Source organism: Tupaia chinensis, unplaced genomic scaffold, assembly GCF_000334495.1.
Source record: "Tupaia chinensis unplaced genomic scaffold, TupChi_1.0 Scaffold000232_1, whole genome shotgun sequence".
In the NCBI taxonomy this organism is placed as follows: Eukaryota; Metazoa; Chordata; class Mammalia; order Scandentia; family Tupaiidae; genus Tupaia; species Tupaia belangeri.
In genome coordinates, this window is record NW_006159708.1 from 1,299,235 (window position 1) to 1,319,300 (window position 20,066).

General features: G+C 40.8%; 1 protein-coding gene across 3 annotated transcripts in view; it reads right to left on the bottom strand.

Moving 5' to 3' along the window:
• The window catches only part of IPO11 (importin 11), a 229,725-nt gene extending 211,532 nt beyond the window's left edge, over positions 1 to 18,193 (bottom strand). The window contains exons 1-3 of one of the 3 annotated variants that reach the window (XM_006148320.2): positions 18,027 to 18,193; positions 5,928 to 6,071; positions 863 to 963 (exon numbers count right to left, since the gene is read on the bottom strand). In XM_006148320.2, the coding sequence (XP_006148382.1) occupies positions 863 to 963; positions 5,928 to 6,065 (239 nt within the window). In that variant the 5' untranslated portion in view covers positions 6,066 to 6,071; positions 18,027 to 18,193. Of the gene's footprint in view, positions 1 to 862; positions 964 to 5,927; positions 6,072 to 8,798; positions 8,862 to 18,026 lie in introns of those variants that run through there. The other 2 variants (XM_027771805.1, XM_027771806.1) reach the window with 2 other exon arrangements.
• Between the last annotated feature and the right edge of the window lie 1,873 nt (positions 18,194 to 20,066).

A 20,066-nucleotide genomic window follows, 5' to 3' on the forward strand; every position in this document is an offset into this window, starting at 1 on the left:
AATGAAAAGCTTTTCTTTTTTCTTAAATTATTTTATTTAATTTTATTCATTCTAATTTTTTTCTTTTATTTTTATTTTATTGAAATTGTCCAGAGAGAGAGAAGGAAAGTGAGAATGCAAGCTGTGGGACCTGCAGTTAGCATAATGGCTATGTCGCTGGACTCCCACATAGTAGACCGCAGTTCGAGTCCTGGACCCAGTGGTTTAAACTCACGCCGGGTGCGTGTGAGTGCATGCCCAAGATCCCAAAAGGAGAAAGGAGAAGGGATTGCAGTGTGGCCATCCCCCTGGGGGGTGATTTCTTGCTTCCTGTCTCTATGTCTCTGTCTTTCTGGTGAGTACACGCGCCCTATAGCAAAAACCTCTCCAAGAAAAAAGAAAAAAAAAAAAAAAGAAAGCAAACTGCCAGGTCCTGGACTCGAACCACAGTCAGCGCCATGTGGGAGTCCAGCACCTCAACCACCACACCACCTGTCAGTCTCAAAAGATTTTCTTTTCAACATGCCTTGGCATAATCCTCATAATTAGAAGACCAACAAAACAGACTGACAGACAAGAAACATACATAGGAAAACAAACCCATGGAGAAAAACAATACTACGGCTGCTGACTTGTAATTACTATGTAGGACTTTTCTTTTTCAGTAGTTAACACATCTTTTTGTGTTTATTATAAAATATCCTGCAATCTTCCATGTCATCCTGTATAGGGATCATACTAACATTATCCTTATATTTCCAATTTTATTTTATGTGCTGCCAAAGCATTAACACATTCTACATTCACGAACAGGTACATTCGTATACCTTCTTAAACTTAGGAAGGATTACACTGAAAGTGCGAGAAAAGCAATGAAACTTACTGAGGTGCTACACGTCTCCAGTAGCGATCAATTCCATGTTTAAAATAGAGTACAGCAAGCCACCTTACATTTATATCCAGAGTGTGATTTGTGAAAATATTCTGTAAATAAAACACAGCATTAGAATGAACATGTACAAAAAGTATAATCAATATATATAATAAAGTATGCATAAGATTTTTGTTTTTTTGGTTTATTTCAGCTGCCTCAACCTCCCCAGTTAGAACCTACAAGGGCATACTACCACATCCTTTTTTTTAACTTTTAATATAGGATATTACAGAACCAGCAGATATCGTGTACCAAGCCCAAGTCCTGGACCTGGCAGCCTTAGACTCATGCCAGGCAAGTATACATGTACACCCAAAATCCTTAAAGGAGAATGGAGATGAAGGGATTACAGCACAGCCATTCCTCCTGGCTAGGAGAGGGGAGATTTCTTGCTTCCTGTCTCTGTTTCTCCAGCAAGTGCATATACCCTACAGCAAAAATCTTACTCAAAAAAAAAAGAAAAAAAGGATAGGATATCACTGTGGGAGAGCCAGTAGATGGCATAATGGTTATGTCGCTGGCCTGTGGTTCGAGTCCTGGACCCAGCCACTTGAAACTCACGCCAGGTATATGTGTATGCATGCCCAAAATCCCAAGAGGAGAATGGAGAAGACATTTTCTGTCTCTCTGGTGAACGCACACACCCTATAGCAAAAATCTCTCTAATAAAAAAAAAAAAAAGGGACCAGCAGTTAGTGTAATGGCTATATAGCTGAACTCCCATGTAGCCAACCGTGGTTCGAGTCCCAGACCCAGTGGCTTAAACTCACATCGGGCACGTGTGCGTGCGTGCCCAAGATCCCGAGAGGAGAAGGGAGGAGAAGGGATTGTGGCGTGGTCATACCCCCCGGGGGGGTGATTTCTCACTTTCTGTCTCTCTGTCTCTCTCTGTCTTTCTGGCGAGCGCACACGCCCTATAGCAAAAACCTCTCCAAAAAAATAAAAAAATGAAAGAAGGGTTTCACTGTGGGGCCAGCAAGTGGCATGGTTTAAGGCACAGGACTCCCACATGAATAACCACAGTTTGAGTCCTGGATTCAGTGGCTTGAAACTCATACTAGGCACGAGTGCATGCACGGTTCAAAATCCCAGGAGAATGGAGAAGGGATTGGGGTGTGGCCATCCCCCTAGGGAGCGATTTCTCTCTTTCCTCTCTCTTTCTTTCTCCTTTGAGCAGACATGCCCGTGGTAAAAACCTAAAAAATAAATAAATAAAATTTAAAAAACAACTTAAACTTGGAAATAAGTAAACTTATATTCCAAATGTGTATCACCATAATTGCCCCCCCACACACACACACACAACTAAAATATCTCTTAAATTAAATAGAAATAGTAGTGGGACCAGTAGTTGGTGTAATGGCTATGTCACTGGACTCCCATGTAACCGACCACGGTTCGAGTCCTGGACCTGGTAGTTTAAACTCACGCCAGGTGTGTGTGTGTGTGTGTGTGTGCGCCCATGATCCTGAGAGGAGAATGGAGAAAAAGGGATCGCAGCGTGGCCATCCCACCGGGGGCTAATTTCTCACTTTCTCTCTCTCTCTCTTTCCCCCCACTGCATGCACCCTATAGCAAAAACCTCTCCCCCCTGCAAAAAAAAAAAAAAAAACATAGAGTGAAAGGAGTCACAGTACTTCAATTGTTAATATGTGTTGTAAAATAAGGAGCTTATTATATCCTCCACATCAAATCAATTATGCTTACAAATTGTGTGACTGCAGAATACTGTTATGTGATAGAAAGCCAGATGTGTTGTGAATAATTTCAACTCAAAATTAACTGTTAAAAAATTTATTCATGGGGCCAGCAGGTGGTATGGTGATTAAAGTGCTGAACTCCCACATTGACGACCATGGTTCATGTCCCAGTCTCAAGCAGCTTCAGAAAGATGCCAGGCAAGTGTGTGTACACAACCAAAATCCCAGAAGAATGAAGAAGGGACTGCAGCGCAGCCATCCCCCTGGGGGCGATCTCTCTCTCTCTCTCTCTCTCCCCTCTCTCTCTCTCTACTGAGCACACGCACCCTATAACAAAACTAGAAAAAAAAAAACTTAACTAGTTTGTGCATGGACTAATAGAGGAAAGGAATGTGTGAGGTACTCAGCAAACATTGACTGAAACTGCATTGCACGGAAGACTAAACAGTCTAAACTAATAAGAATTATATTTAAATATATCCTTAAATATAACCTGGTGTGGGAAGACCACAAAGCCAATGATATAAAAAAATGTTTTGTGCTGCAGAAAAACATTTATCTGTTAAGTATTAAAAATAAGTGTGTTTGTGTGTGTGTGTGTGTGTGTGTGTGTGTGTGTGTATACACACATTAATCTCATTTTGTGAAAAATCAGTGTGTGGACCAGCTCTCTAGCCTGGTACTTAAAGGAGCCAAGATCTCACATGGCTAACTGCAGTTAGACTACTGACCCTGACAGCTTGAAAAAGATGCCAAGTACATGTGCATGCATGCCCATAATCCCAAAAGGATGGAAAAAAAATGGATGAGAAGGGATTGTGGAATGAACATATTCTTTTCATAGGTACTTTCTCCCTCTGTCTCTCTCTAGCCAGAGTACAGGTACCATCTGGCAATTAAAAAAAAATAAATAAGTGAAGAAAATTACGTGTATGCATTCGAAAAAGAAAAGATTACAAAGTTAGTTGTCTAACTCCCATTAATTTCTTAAGATTCCCTGCTAACTGAGTCAGAGTCCCTCTTTAGGACATCCACTGTTTAAAAAGTAAAAAAAGAACTGTACTTCTTTCACCACATTAATCACATTTGTTTTTGACACTTTCCATGTCTACCTTCCATGCATGAGTGTGTCTTATCATATACCTTATCTAGCACAGTGCCTGACAGAGCAGTAACATCATAAATATCTCTTAAATAGATATATGGAAATAGCGTGAAACTATTTTAGAAGTTGGTGGGTCTCACTCAGCCTGTCTCGACTACATGTGGAGGCTGCAGGTGTCAAGCCAGGTAGAAATATTCCATCAATACTTTGAATAACAGGTCAACAAAACAACCTAAAGTCAGGCATTTAGGAATCTCTAGACTAGAATGAATGACTAGGGCTAAAATATTAGGTTATCGGAAAGTCACAAGTATTTTTCTGTTTTTGTACGAGAAATGTGTCATGACTTTCCTAATGACCCAAGAGAATGAAGGTGCAAAACAATGAGGATGGGGGAAAAAGACCAACTGAAACACAGTAGTTTTTTATTCTATTAAATTCTATAATCTATTCCATGTAAAGAAACTGTACTATCCCTCTAAGATAAAAGTATAGCTGGTAAAAATAAAATGATCTAGGCACTTGATCGTATTAATAATCCACACAAATTAAGAATGCCTATTGTTTTTTAAGATACAGCAATAACTAAAATAAGAAATCCTAAAAAGATATATTATTTTGGCCTGAAAAAGCACAATCAAACTCAGGGGTGATTAAATTGGCATAATGGCTATGTTGCTGGAGAAGGGACTGCAGCATGGTCATCCCCCTGGGGGGTGATTTCTCGCTTTCTGTCTCTCTGTCTCTCTCGTGAGCACATACGCCCTACAGCAAAAACCTCTCCAAAAAAAAAAAAAATCAATTAATTAAATTATATTTTAAAAGAAATATTTCTTCTTATTTTCTTTTTTTTTTTAATTTTTACTAGAGAGAAAGGAAAAGTGAGAGAGAAAGCCACTGCAGTCGGCTATGTAGGAGTCCTGCACCTTAACCACCATGCCACCTGCTGGCCCCAGACAATTATCTTCTTAAATTTAACAATCAACTCAAAGTTTTTAGACAAGAAATCAAAATATGTTATGTCAAATGCTATACTTTATTCCATTTTGCAGAATGTGGTGAACAATTATGCTCCAAATTCGTGACCCAATCACAAAAAGTGGATCAGGTTTTGACCCAACTGTCAGCCTCATTGCCCAGACCAGAAATTAAATTTCAAATACTAATCAGCATTCTCAATTTTTCAAAATGGGGAAGGTCTTTAACAAAAAAGACTTCTTTCACTCCGGGATTGAGAAAATAATTTTAAATAATTAATCAAAAACTTTAAACTCAGGGCCAGTGGGTGGCATGGTTGTTAGGGGCACTGAAATTCCACATGGCCAACTGAGGTTCAAGTCCTGGACCTAGTGGCTTGCTTTCTCACTTTCTCTCCCTCTCTCTTTGTCCCTCTCTGGTCAAATTTTTAAATTTTTTTTTAAATTAATAAATAAAGTTAAAATAATTTTTAAAAACTTTATAAACTCTAAAAACATGTTTAAAGCACACACTGTTAATTAAGTTATACTATTTTTCTTAAAAGAAAAGAATCAAATGTGTCAAGAAAATAAAATTTTTAGATGAGAAAATAAAACAAGCTAATACACTAAGCACAGTATTGAGAAGGCTGCTTCAGTGTGGAGAACTGAACAATCTTGGCAACATAAACTAATTGATAGGCAGAAAGACCAAGTACAAGTGTGCACAGTCTATCGCCCTGCTGTCAGCTTTGACAAGCTAAAACTGAAAATGATCACAGTGCTGTCTTCTGAGTAGGGACTACCAAGACCTTGCTCAATTATTTATACAAACATCAACAAGAATTTTTAAACACACCCAACAAGCTATGCCCTAAATTAATAAAATAATGAGCGGCAATGGCAGCCAAACATTTTGATCAGTTTCACTATAGTAAACTACCAATAAAAGTTGGATTTTAGAATAAAATGATGATGCCTCATTTTATTAAAAGTAAATACAGGGACCAGCAGGTGGCATGGTGGTTATGGTGCTGGGCACTCCCACATGGCTGACCATGGTTCAAGTCCTGGACCTGGTGGCTTGCTTTCTCACTTTCCCCCTTTCTCTCTCTCTCTCTGTATGTCTCTCTGTGGCCAAAATAAAGTAAATGAATGAATAAATAAAATTAATAATTAAAAAAAAAGAATAAATATTTACTAGGTAAACTGTTAAAAAAAAAGTAAATATAAACTATTTTAAAACAACTTACCAGTAACACTGAATAGAAGCCTGGCTGTGTCTCCCACTGTTTCAATTGCTCCTCGGCTGGTTTTAACACAGCAGTATCCTGACTGGTGGCCTGTGTTAAGACCTGAAGAACAACAGTGCTGGCACTGTTGAGATCCATGGAAACCTGGCAATGATAAGTTAATATCCCTGAATATAACTTGCACATACAAAAATTAACAGTAACACAAATGGGAAAAAAAAGCCTTTATGTTCTGAATTACTTGAGTATTTATTTCAAAATGTACTTAACTCCTTCACATTTCTACCTGATTTCTACCTTTTCTATGTGCTACCCATACTCTTACTTAAAAGTCCCATAATTCAAATCAGTTTTACTTATTTCAAATTATGTCTAAAGGAAACTGCCTTTGATAGTTCCACACATTGAAGGTAATAGTAAACTGGAGTTGGGCGGGGGTGGGGGAGGGACCCAAAGATTCTAAATTCTGGTTAAAAGCCACTGTCTGCCCAAGACTCTGTCTCTTTTTTAAAAAGGAGATTTGGGTCAGCCAGGTGGCACAGTGGCTAAGGTGGCTGAATCATATATGGCTGTGTGTTTTGAGTCCTGGACTCACTGGTTTGAAGAACACACAGGTCACATGTGCATGCATGCTCAAAACTTACAGAAGGAACAACAGAAGATAAGGAATTACAGAGTGACCATCCCCCATGGAGAGGTGCTTTCTCTCTCTCTCTCTCTCTCTCTCTCTCTCTCTCATGCATGAGCCCTCTGGAAAAATTAACAACAACAACAACAAAAAAAACAGTTTTAACTGCAAAGAGTCATCTCTATGGATACTTACAATTCTCATTATTTGGCATTCATAAAGATAATAGTTTAACATACTTTTTAACTGTGAAGGGCAAAAATATCAAACTAACCAAAAAAAATGTAATATTCTTATTATTTTAAGCTTCACATATCATATACAACATGTATCCTTTACCAAAAAAGGAAAAAAAAGAAAAGAAATTCAAATCTGTTAGCAATACTGTCTCTACTTTCACTTCTATATCTTCTTGATGACAGTTCCCACATGAACCCCTGTATCTTCACCAGATAACATACTGTTAGGTTTACTGCTCCTAAAGATGTAAACATAAACTGAGTAATCTGCAGTGCCACCTGATGGCGAAGACTAAGCACCACACTCTGAAGAGGACATTTCAAGCATTCTTTTCTCTGAAAGAAGACTGGGAAAAGGGGTGATTTTGTTTCCTGGATTTTTGCTTTGTTTTTGTTTTTGTTATAGGGCACATGTGCTCAACAGACAGACAGGGAAGCTGAAAAATTACCCCCACCCTTGTGGTATGCCTCACAATTCCTTCTTCCCTGGGAATTTTAGCCAAGCAACGCACATGCACCCAAAGTGTTTTTCAAGCCTCCGGGTCTATAACTCTAACTGCACAGTTGGGCATGTGGAATCCAGTCACCTTAACCACCACACCACTAGCTGGACCCCAACTTTGGAATTTTAAGGACCACTTGGCCAGGACAACCATCTGGAAATGCACTAGTTTCTCAAGAGAATAGGGCAAAGCATGCTAAACTCCCTAAGGTAACAAATGAATTGGAGGGGGCAGCAGGTTAAGGCACAAACTCACACATGTTGGCCATGGTTTGAGTCTTAGATTAGCAGTTTGAAACTCACTGAGTGTGTGTGTATGCATGCCCAGAATCCCAGGAGAAGAATAAAGGAGAATAAACTGTGGTGTGGCCATCTCTCTCAGGGGTTGATTTCTCAGTTTCCCTCTCTCTCTATACCAAGGACATGTGCCGTATGACCAAAAACCAAATAAGTAAAATAAATAAAAAGATACAAATGGGAGGGACCAGCAGATGATGCAATGGCTATGTCACTGCACTCCCACATAGTCAACCACAGTTCGAGTCCCAGACCCAGTGGCTTAAACTCACACCGGGCACATGTGATCCCGAGAGGAGAATGGAGGAGAAGGGACTGCGGCATGGCCAACTCCCCTGGGGGGATGACTGCTCGCTTTCTTTCTGTCTTTCTGGCAAGCACACAGGACCTATAGCAAAAACCTCTTCAAAAAAAAAAGATACAAATGGGAACATAAAGAATAACAATGCCGGAACCAGCAGCTGGCATAATGGCTATGTTGCTGGACTCCCATGTAGTCAACTGCAGTTTGAGTCCCAGACCCGGTGGCTTAAAGCTCACTCTGGGTACATGTGAGTGTGTGCTCAAGATCTTGAGGGGAAAATGGAGGAGAAAGGATTGCACCCACCTAGAGGGTGATTTCTTGCTTTCTATCTCTCTGTCTCTGTCTTTCTGACGAGTGCACGTGCCCTATAGCAAAAATCTCTCAAAAAAAATAGTTTTATCATCTAGATATGATCTCTAGATATTAATTTTAAAAATTTTGATAAAAGAATAACATAATGGAAGAAAGATGGAATGGAAATGAAAACCCAACCTTAAGACAAAACACAACAAGCAAAGAACTTCCTACAACATTGCCTAAAGGTACTCTCTACCAATAGAAAGGTGAAGACAAATATGTTTCTGACCTTCAGTCAAATACAAAGGAATTAAAGAAAATATAACAATGAATGCAATGTTTTGACATAAAGTAATCTAAAAAACTGTAGAACAAGAACAAGTGATGTAAGGGAAGAAATGATATCACCTAGTGATTCACTGAAATATTCAACATTTAAGAGAAAGATATTTATAAGAAAAAGAACAGACAGATGAAACCAAATAACACTGACAAAAATTCTCATTTTTCTCCCAGAAGAATAGGTACTGATCACAGAAAAACTTAAACAGAGGGTATTTTCTGTTGAGAATGTATAAGCAATATAGTATTAAGCATGTATTACCACAGCACTTTCCAGAAGATCTGAACAAGCTGCCATTCTTCTCAAAGACAGCTAAATTCCTGTGAGTTAAATCATGCTCTGTAGCCCAAGTCTACAAACAGAATACAAAACATATAGATAGGAGCCATTAAAAATTGCTAAATTAAGGCTAGTGATTAAGATGCTGGACTCCCATGTGCCAACCACAGTTTGAAGCCCAGTGGCTTGAAACTCGTGTCAGCTGTACGTGCATGAGTGCCCAGAATTCTGAGAGGAGAATGGAGAAGGGAATAGAGCATGGCGAACCCCCTTGGGGAGTAATTTCTCACTTTCTCTCTCTCTGTCTCTGTTTGGCAAGCACACACCCTATAGCAAAAATTTATCTTAAAAAAAATGCTAAATTGCCTAGAGACAAAAAAAAAAAAAAACTAGACAATGTGTCAAAAGACAGAAAGAAATGTACTTTTTTGAAGACCAAGGAAGAATTCAAAGATAATCAAAATAGAAAAGTTACAGGATTAAAAAGTTTAAAGAAAGTTTTATTATTTTAAAGAAATAAAAATCTTTGGGACCAGCATTTAGCGTAATGGCTATGTCGCTGGACTCCCATGTAGTCGACCACGGTTCGAGTCCCAGACCCGCTGGCTTAAACTCATGCCGGGCGCGTGTGCATGCGTGCCCAAGACACCGAGAGGAGAATGGAAGAGAAGGGATTGCAGCATGGCCATCTCCTCTGGGGGGTGATTTCTCGCTTTCTCTCTGTCTGTCTCTGTCTGGCTGGCTGGCGAGCGCACGCGCCCTATAGCAAAAACCTCTCAAAAAAATAAATAAATAAAAAAGAGAGAGAGAAAAATCTTTAAAGTAAAGGCTGCTTGTGGGGAGAAAAATAAAGTTAAACCTGAATCAGGCCAAGCTTCTAGATCATCTACCAATGTAACCGGAGTAGATGGGAAGTAAAAAGAAGGAAGATCAGTAATTGTTAAAGCTGGGTGATGGATGGGGGTTCAGTACACAATTCTTTACAGCTTTAAGTATTTTTTATAAGGGGGGCAGCAAGTGGCATGGTGGTTAAAGGTGCTGGACTCCCACATAGCTGACCATGGTTCAAGTCTCGGCCCTGGTGGCTTGCTTTCTCACTTCCTCTCTCTCTCTCTCTCTCTCTCTCTCGCTCTCTGTCTCTGTCTCTGTCTCTCTCTGATCAAACTGGAAAATAATAATGATAATAATAATAAATAAAGTTAAATAAAGTAATTCTTTAAAAAAAATAAGGATTTTTTTTAATGGCAGCTAATAGGGCAGCCAGTGGCATGATGGTTAAGGCAGTTGGATCTTACATGATCGACTATACAGTTCAAATCCCAGACCCAGCAACTTAAGAATCATGTCAGCTGTATGTGCATGAATGTCCAAAATCCTGAGAGGAGACTGGACAAAGGACTGCAGTGTGGCCATCCCCCAAGAGGTGATTTCTTACTTTCCCCTCTCTCTCTCTCCTATGAGCACACATATCCTACAGCAAATTACAAAATAAACAAATAGCAGCCAGCAGATGGAAGTGGTGGTTAAGACACTGGACTCCCACACGATTGACCATAGTTCAAGTCCAGGACCTGGTGGTTTGCTTTCTCACGTTCCCTCCCTCTCTCTTGCTCTATGTTTCTCTCTGGCAAGCACAAACAACCTATAGCAAATTTAAGAACATATAAACAATAATAACTTTAAAAATTAAGTAACTAATTTAAAAATAAGTACATAAATAAATAGTAGGCAAGGGAAACAGATCACTAGAATTGCTGTTTACAACACACAATACCACCTCTGGAAATCTTAAGACAGTAAGGGGCTCTTTCGTCCCTAACAGTTTAAAACATAGTACATTCAATCATTATGAAATATATTTCCTTGTGGGACCAGCAATTGGCGTAATGACTATGTTGCTGGACTCCCATGTAGTCGACCGCAGTTTGAGTCCCAGACCCGGTGGCTTAAACTCACGCCAGGCGTGTGTGCATGCGTGAGCGCTTGCATACTCAACATCCTGTGAAAAGAATGGAGGAGAAGAGACTGCAGCCTGGCCATCCCCCCCTGAAGGTGATTTCTCGCTTTCTGTCTCTGTCTTTCTGGCAAGCACACGACCCTATCTCTATATATATTTTTTTAATTGTTTTTTTTTATTTTGAAACTTAGCTCTCTGCTGCTTTTGTCTTTCTAATTCTAACCTTTCACCCTGCCCCCATAGGATAAGCCAATTAGCAGCCATCTTTGAGTTCAGAGCAGCCCCATTTTTCTGACAAAAAAAATTATTTTCTTCTCTTTCTCTTATTGTTTTTGTCTTCTTTTCCCTCTTCTTTGTTTTTGGTTCCCCCCCCCTATTCCTTTTCTTTTTTCTTATACCTTTCTCAATTTTCTGCTCAATCTTTACACACTGATTTTCTTTACAGGTCTAAGTGTCACTAGCCACATATCTGAATACTTTCAGGGTCAGATTTATTCTCAATTTTCATTGAATCAGCTGTGCCAAGGATGAAAAACGGGACTCTTTACAGACCTCAGGTCACCTCCTCCTGCATTCCTCTGAATGCTCAGATTTAACTCCAAAAAAATAGGAAAAAACATATAATCCACCAGAAAACCAGAAACCAGCGCAGAGGCACAAGAAATCTGAGAAACCAAGAAAATATCTCTCCTCTAAGGAAAAAGAACAACTCCTCTTCCTCCATTAAGAATAAAAGGGAACTCATGGAAATGTCAGATAAAGAATTTAAAATATTCATAGTGACAAAGCAAACAGATGCAAAAGAGACAATGAACTCCAGAAGATGCAGGAGAAAAGAGATACCCAGTTCCAGGAGGTGAGGAAGCTCTTGCATGATCTGAAAGAGGAGATACACATCATTAAAAAAAGAATCCCAGGGAACCAGCAGTTAGCGTAATGGCTATGTCGCTGGACTCCCACATAGTCGACTGCAGTTCGTGTCCCGGACCCGGTGGCTTAAAACTCACGCCGGGCGCGTGTGCGTGCGTGCCCAAGATCCCGAGAGGAGAATGAAGGAGAAGGGATTGCGGCATGACCATCCCCCCTGGGAGGTGATTTCTCGCTTTCTGTCTCTATGTCTCTCTCTGTCTGTCTGGCGAGCGCACGCGCCCTACAGTGAAAATCTCTCCAAAAAAAAAAAAAAGAATCCCAAACGGAATTTTTAGAGATGAAGGTTGTAACACAGGAAATCAAAACTTCCCCTGAAAATATCAAAAGCGGGGACCAGCAGTTAGCATAATGGCTATGTTGCTGGACTCCCATGTAGTCGACTGTGGTTCAACTCCAGGACCCAGCGGCTTAAACTCACGCCGGGAGTGTGTGCGTGCGTGCCCAAGATCCCGAGAGGAGAATGGAGAAGGGATTGCGGCGTGGGCATCACCCCCCCGGGGGGGGGTGGGTGATTTCTCGCTTTCTGTCTCTGTCTTTCTGATGAGCGCATGTGTCATATAGCAAAAACCTCTCCACCCCTCCCCCCAAAAAAGGAGATTAGATCATGCAGAAGATCAAATCTCAGAATTTTTCTGACCTAGAAAAATCCATCAAAAAGACTAAGAAAATAACACAAAAAAATGAGACTAACATATAAGTAACACTACATACCATTGAACACCCAAACATCCAGATCATCAGTATCCCAGAAGGTGAAGAAACTAATAAGGACATTGATAATCAATTCCATGAAATCCTGGAAGAAAACTTTCCAAGCCTAGAGAGGCATTCAAATATCCAAACCCGAGAAATACAAAGGACCCCACACAGAATCAACCCAAAAAGATCTTCCTCAAGGCACATCATAGCAAGACTGATCAAAACCAGACAGAGACAAGATACTAAAATTGGCAAGAGAAAATGTCAAGTTACTTTCAGAGGATATCCCATAAGGCTAATATCAGAACTCTCATCAGAAATAATGAAAGCAAGGAAAGAACAAAAAATATATTCAAAGTGTTAAGTGAAAAACTATTTTAAGCAAGAATACTATACACAGCAAGATTATCTTTAACATGGGGAAAAAAAGACAAAATATTCTCAGATAAACAAAACCTGGAAGAATTTACCAACACCAGACCCACTCTCCATGACGGACTGAAGGGAGTGCTATACCAGGAAAACTGAAGTCGGACACACAGAAATAAGACTACAAGAAACAACCAAGAGACTGGCCAAGTCCGGAGTTGAATGTTAACTTCCAGATTTTAAATGGAAAGATCAGACCACAGTAACACTGCAAATTCAACAGAAGAGAGATTAATTCTTGAGTGTGAACTAGTAAAATAGAATCTTTTTTTTTTTTTTTTGGAGAGGTATTTTTGCTATAGGGCACGTGCACTCGCCAGACAGACAGAGAGAGACATAGAGACAGAAAGCGAGAAATCACCCCCCAGGGGGGATGGTCACGCTGCAATCCCTTCTCCTCCATTCTCCTCTCAGGATCTTGGGCACGCACGCACACGTGCCTGGCATGAGTTTTAAGCCACTGGGTCCAGGACGCGAACCACGGTCGATTCCGTGGGAGTCAAGCAACATAGCCATTACACTAACTGCTGGTTCCCTAGAATCTTTTGACTTTAGACTAAAACATTACTTATTTTTTTTGATGCTTTGATTTCTATATTTAAGGATGTCTGTCTTCTCTAACAGTTGATAGGTTCATCTACCTATTTGAACTGAATCTTAACCTTTTTCCTGACTTTAAGTTTTAAGTAAATTTCTCTTAACATTTTTTTATTTTGATTTATTAAAACTAAAACTTTTCATTAAAAAATACCTATTAATACCTATTTAATGGCTGCAGTAAGCCATATAGCCCCAGCAAGATGCTACTTCACGTATGTTCACTTTACTCACTGAGGTTTACACCTGAAGTCCGACATGCATTCATAAATACGTATCTACCAGCTGTTCTTGCTATTGAAAGTCTTTGAATTAAAATGTTTAGTGAATCAATAACATGTGGGAAAAAAGGAAATGAAAACAACTGTGCATACCAGAAAAGGGGGGGGGGCAGCAGAGGGTAAGAGATAGGTAATGCGGGGGAATATATATGAAACAAGAAATAGGAAATTATTTCTTGATAACATGTATAGTTATATCCTTGATTGAGCCAATCAATATACAATGTATACTAGACAGAAAATCTCATTTTGTACATTGAATGACTAGACAGAAAGGAAGGAAGGAAGGAAATAAATGTGTCCTGACTTTCCCAATGACCTAATAATACCAAGGTTTGTAGGAAGGGAATGCAGACCACCACCCACAATCTGACTACAGAAAAAGAGTAGAGAGAAAGAATACATACTTCTTGGAAGCAAAAAAATCATTCAGAAGATCTATTCAAAAGATAGTAAAGTGATCATCTAAACCAACATAATGCCAACAAGGAAAAGGAATTATCAATAGATGAAAGAGGTAAAACAAGATTTTGTAAATAATTAAATAGGTGGGTGGGAGAAAAGCATAGTACACAGATGGGGGAAAAGTTAAGATTTGGGGCGTCTCCAACTAACTGGTGCATCCAAGGCTCAGGAGAGAAAGAGAACTTCAGGAAAAATGAGACATAATTCTTTTACAGGAAGTTAATGTATCCTAGTATGCATATGACCATAATGCATCCAAGTCTAAGAGTGATCTGGACTAAAAAGAGGTTTGGACATCATGGGACCCGCAGTTGGCGTAATGGCTATGTCACTGGACTCCCATGTAGTCGACTGCGATTCAAGTCCCAGACCCAGTTGCTTGAACTCACGCCGAGCACATGTGCGTGCATACCCAAGATCCCAAGAGGAGACTGGAGGAGAAGGGATTGCGGCGTGGCCATCCCCCCTGGGGAGTGATTTCTCGCTTTCTGTCTCTCTGTCTGTCTCTGTCTGTCTGGTGAGCACTGGTGCCCTCTATAGGAAAAACCTATCCCAATAAAAAGAGATTTGGACATCAAAATAGAGACAGCAGTTAGTTACCAGGGGTGAGAACTTTCCGAAAGAGCAGGCAGAAGCAAAACAGAGCCAAAGACAGTTCCCTGGAGTGAAATGAACATCTGTTCTGGTCAGAGAAATGAGAACAATAAACCAAAGAAGACCAGCCAAGACACAGCAGGGAAATAAGGAGAATATAATGTTCAAGAAGCATGAAAAAAAAAATTTCAAGAACAAGTAGTCACATAACAAATTATTTAAAAGATCATATTAGATTTAGCCACAAAAAGCTCAATGGTGGCCACCACCCCAATAAATTCAAGCACTGCTGGACCTCAAAATACTGACAAAAAGGACCAGCCTGGTAGCATAGTTGGTAGTAAACCAACTACAGTGCTGGAATCCACATGCCAACTGCAAGTTGGAATCCCCATGCATCAACCTCAAAACACACCAGGTGTGCAGGCATGTATCCAAGATTCTAAGCTGGAGAGCTAAGAAAAGGGGATCAAGGTATGATGAAACCCTATTGAGGGTGTTTCTCTCTCTCTCTCTCTCTCTCTCTCTCTGTACACATGTGCTCTACACTACAAATAAAAGAAAATTTGTAAAAAGTAGTAAGGTGAAGAAAATGAACACAGACAACTCTTTCAAGAAAATTAAAAGGAATAGGGAACCAGCAGTTAGCGTAATGGCTATGTCGCTGGACTCCCACGTAGTCGACAGCGGTTCGCGTCCCAAACCCGGTGGCTTAAAACTCACGCAGGGCGCGTGTGCATGTGTGCCCAAGATCCTGAGAGGAGAATGGAGAAGGGATTGCAGCGTGACCATCCCCCCTGGGGGGTGATTTCTCGCTTTCTGTCTCTATGTCTCTCTCTGTCTGTCTGGCAAGTGCACACGCCCTATAGCGAAAACCTCTCCAAAAAAAGAAAAAAGAAAATTAAAAGGACTAGTCACAGTAACACAAGTTGGTAACTACTAGGCAAACTGAAGTCACATGGTTGAATTCTTGGCCCTCCCTAGAAAACCAGCCACGGGGGACCAGCAGTTAGTGTAATGGCTACCACCGCGGTTCGAGTCCTAGACCCGGTGGCTTAAACTCATGCCGGGCGCGTGTGCGTGCGTCCCCAAGATCCCACGAGGAGAATGGAGGAGAAGGGATTGTGGGGTGGCCATCCCCCCCTGGGGGGTGATTTCTCGCTTTCTATCTCTCTCTCTCTGTCTGTCTGTCTGGCAAGCGCAAGTGCCCTATAGCAAAAATTTCTCAAAAAAAAAAAAAAGTCACACCGGGCATGTGTGCCCAAAATCCCGAGAGGAGAATGGAGGAGAAAGGACTGTAGGATAGCCATCTGCCCTGGAGGACAATATTTTGCCTTCTGTCTCTCTGTTTCTCTCCGTCTCCCCAGTAAGAGCATGTACCCTAGAGCAAAAATCTCTCTTAAAAACAAAACAGAACAAAACTATAATTTTATGCAGGTTTGCACATGACCTTCGTATTCTTCAACCTTTATTAACCATAATCGCCCATCTCAAGCTTCAATGAACATTCCTATTATCTGAGTATCTTTTTGAAATATAGACTCTGATTCAGTGGCTCTAGGGTTAAGTCTGAGATTGTGTATGTCTAACAAATGCTCAAGTGACATACCACATTTTGAGAAAGGATGTGGAACACTGACCCAGATTAAGCTTTAAGAAAGCTTGTAATTGTGGGCTTTTCTGTAATCAGCCTGATATTTAGAAAACCAAAAACACTCCAGACTCACACCTGCACTAAATGTCCTTGCCATTCCCTAAAACTCTCTGAAACTGATAATTCCCACTTGATGCAAATATGTAAAGGAACAAATAATACTGTCATCAAGGACACTGAATTAGATGAAATGAAATAAGATTAAATACAAGCACACACATACATATATACAGATCAAAATCTAATCAAACATACTGCCTTTTCCAAAATATGATAAACTATATCTGGAAAAATGCATAGTTTCTAGGACAAAAATTTTAACTACCACATGCCTACAGTGACTATCTCACACTCCAGTTTGATTCTGAATGTAAATACATTCATAAGGTCAAAAATGTAAAGATTTTTCTATTCATTACCAAATAATCTTTACATAATTGTTTACAACATACAGTCACGTTACCAAATTCATTTGTCCTGAGAATTCTCTTTGGCTTTGGGAAGTGTAACTACAGAAAAGACCCTGGGGCTATGATACAGGGTCACAAACCACTGCAACAATTAAACTGCTTCTACTATTCCCTGTGCTAGGTTCCAGTGAAAATTCACTGAAATCCTGCTCACTGATGAAAGATGTAAGAAAAAGGTATCATGCAATTAATGTCTCATATAGGAGAGGCACTGTGCCTTTACCCTGAAGCCTCTGTACTGACTACAGTTTAAACTGAAAATGGAGGAAAATCCCTATGCAAAAAAAAAAAAAAAAAGGAAAAAATACTGTGTCTGCAAAATGTTCTTCATTACCACATTCTAAAGAATAACCAAACCTCAAGGGCACTACTCCAGTATAAACGGAACTCGGTTAAACTGTGGTGAGAAGGAATATGTTAATTGCAACTCTGGCACCTGTGGGCAATTTACAGGTTCTTGCTATTGTCAAATCATTCTGATATAAAAGTATTTATCTCGTTTACCACGTCACAAAAGGATAAAGAAAATGACAAATGCAAAGGGCCTCAAAATAGTTTTGCTGAATCACAAATACCCCCCAAATAAAAAGCTGCAAGAGTCGCTGAGCTTGAGGACTGGCGGCCATACCTCAGCATAAAGCTCCTCTCTGAAAAAAAAATCTATAAATTCCTCCACTGTTTCAGTAAAGGTGAGAAGAGGTCTAGTGTTTAAAGCTTTCACATCAAGCTATTAGCACCAAAGTCGTGTGTATATTTACATACTATGGTTTTGTACTATAGAAAATCCCGTTCTCTCAAAATTTGCACCACCTATCCCCCAAGGACAAATGCACCACCCTGGCCCGCAAGTGCAGCCACAATTGGGTACCCTTCGTTCTGTTCAGCTAGGCAGAGTCCTTGCCACCCCTCAACCTAATTTCTCCGCGACCTGCTACCCACTCCCTGGCTGACTCAGCAAGCCCCCAGTTCCCAGGGTTTCCTGGGTTACGACGGGAGCCAAGCCTGCAGGCCTCACTACTACTCTCCCTCGTCTCCCGTAGACCCACGTTACTCCTGCCTGTAGGTTCTCGACCACCCAACCCATTTTTCCCTGCCACTCGCCCACCCTCCGCGGATCTCGCATCGAGTCCTTACCGTCTGGTTCGGTCCGGAACAGCCCGATCCTCACGCTCCCACTTCCTAACACGAAGTGGCGTCGGCTGGTCCCGCGCCCCACGCTGCCAGTCTACACGCCGCCGCCTACTGATGCCGAAAGCCGCTTCTAGGAACGCGCCATGTTCAGCGTCGCGGTTCCAAACGACGCGGACGCGTGAATTTTGCGTCACAGACCCCAGAGCGCATGAGACGGGCAAAGAAAGAAGGCGATAGGCAAACAGCGGGAGGGACGGGGCGGGGCTTCGTCTTCGAACCCAAAGGCGCCGGTGTCCAAAGCCGCTGTGTGCGCTTGCGCATTATAGAAAGCCAGGAGGCTGGACTAGCGGGATTTGTAACCGTGGGAACGGCGGGTTCGCGTTGCCCACCACCACTCTAGAGAAGATAATTTGATCCTGAGTTGATTGAAACTTAAATGAAAAATCATTTTACTGTCTTTATTCTAAATATCAACCGCTAAACTTTTGTTTTATGGGCTAGTCACTACATGTTTTTAATTCTTGAACTTGCTGGGCGCTCTAGAACAATAACAGGGGTGAAAAGATTTAAAAGGACATACATCCAGTTCTACCTCCCTCTGCTACTAGCTAACTTAATGACCTTTATCTTTCGCTGGAGTGTTCATAAGGTTAATAATAAAAGACATGTTTTGCTCATTTACAGTGTGCCAGCTGCGGTCTAAAATCATATGCATCAACTGTTTGAATTCCAGATGAAGTAGGGATCTGTGGGTAGGATGATTGGATGCTTGTATTATTCCCACTATTATAGGTGAAAAAGTTTGAAGCAGAGAGCCAAGAAACCTTCCTATGGTGAGCAAGCTAGAAAAGGGCAGCTGGGGGCGGGGGAACAGCAGGTGGCATGGTGGTTAAGGCTCTGGACACTCCCACATAACAGAACCACCATTGGAGTTCTGGACCTGGTGGCTTGTTTTCGCACTTTCCCTCTCGCTCTCTCTCTGTGTGTCTCACTCTGGTCTAATTAAAAAGTGATAACAAATGAATAAATACAACTAAATAAATACTTCTTTAAAATATATTTTAAAAAGGAAAATGGCAGTTTGGGATTTGAAGCAATAGTAAGCTCTGCATTGCAAGGATGTACATCACACAAGGACTGTTTTTTAAAGGATTGAAAATTATCTAAATGACCATAAATAAATAAATAAAATTTTAAAAAATAATTCTTTGGGGCTGGCAAGTGGAGTGGTGGTTAAGGACGCTGGACTCCCACATGGTCAACTGTGGTTTGATTCCCAAACCTAGAGGCTTATTTTCTCACTTTCCTTCTCTCTCATTGTCTCACTCTGGCCCTCTGTCGTCAAATTCAAATAAATTAATAAATTTTTTAAAAATAAAATAATTCTTTTTTGTGAAGAGGTTTTTGCTATAGGGTGTGTGTGCTCATCAGAAAGCACATCAGAGAGCAAGAAATCACCCCCCAGAGGGATGACCATGCTGCAATCCCATCTCCTCCATTCTCCTCTAGGGATCTTGGGCAAGCACGCACACACACCCAGTGTGAGTTTAAGCCATCAGGTCCGGGACTCGAACCACAGTCAACCACATGGGAGTCCAGTGACATAGCCACTATGCCAACTGCTGGTCCTGGCCCAGGCTAATTTTGAAGGCACCATTCTTCGGCCTCAGCCCCCTCAGACTACAAGCACCAGCCAGTGTGCTCACCCTCTATGCATAATTTTTTTCACAATACTCATTTTTCCATTTAGTTTTAGAAATCCTGCCCTTTATAATAACATGCAAATTAGCCTTTTTAAATTATGTTGCTATAAGGCCAAGCAGATGGCATAGCAGCTTCGTCTTTGTACTTCCATACATTTCAAGTCCTGAACCTAGTGATTTGAAACTCACTCTGGGAGTGTGTGCGTGTGTGTGTGTGTGCCCAAGATCCCAGGAAAATGGAAGAAAAGGATTGCCTGTGGCCATCCCCCCTGAGGGGGCTATTTCTCACTTTCCCCTCACCCTCTCTGTCTCTCTCTCTCTGGTGAGTGCACATACTCTA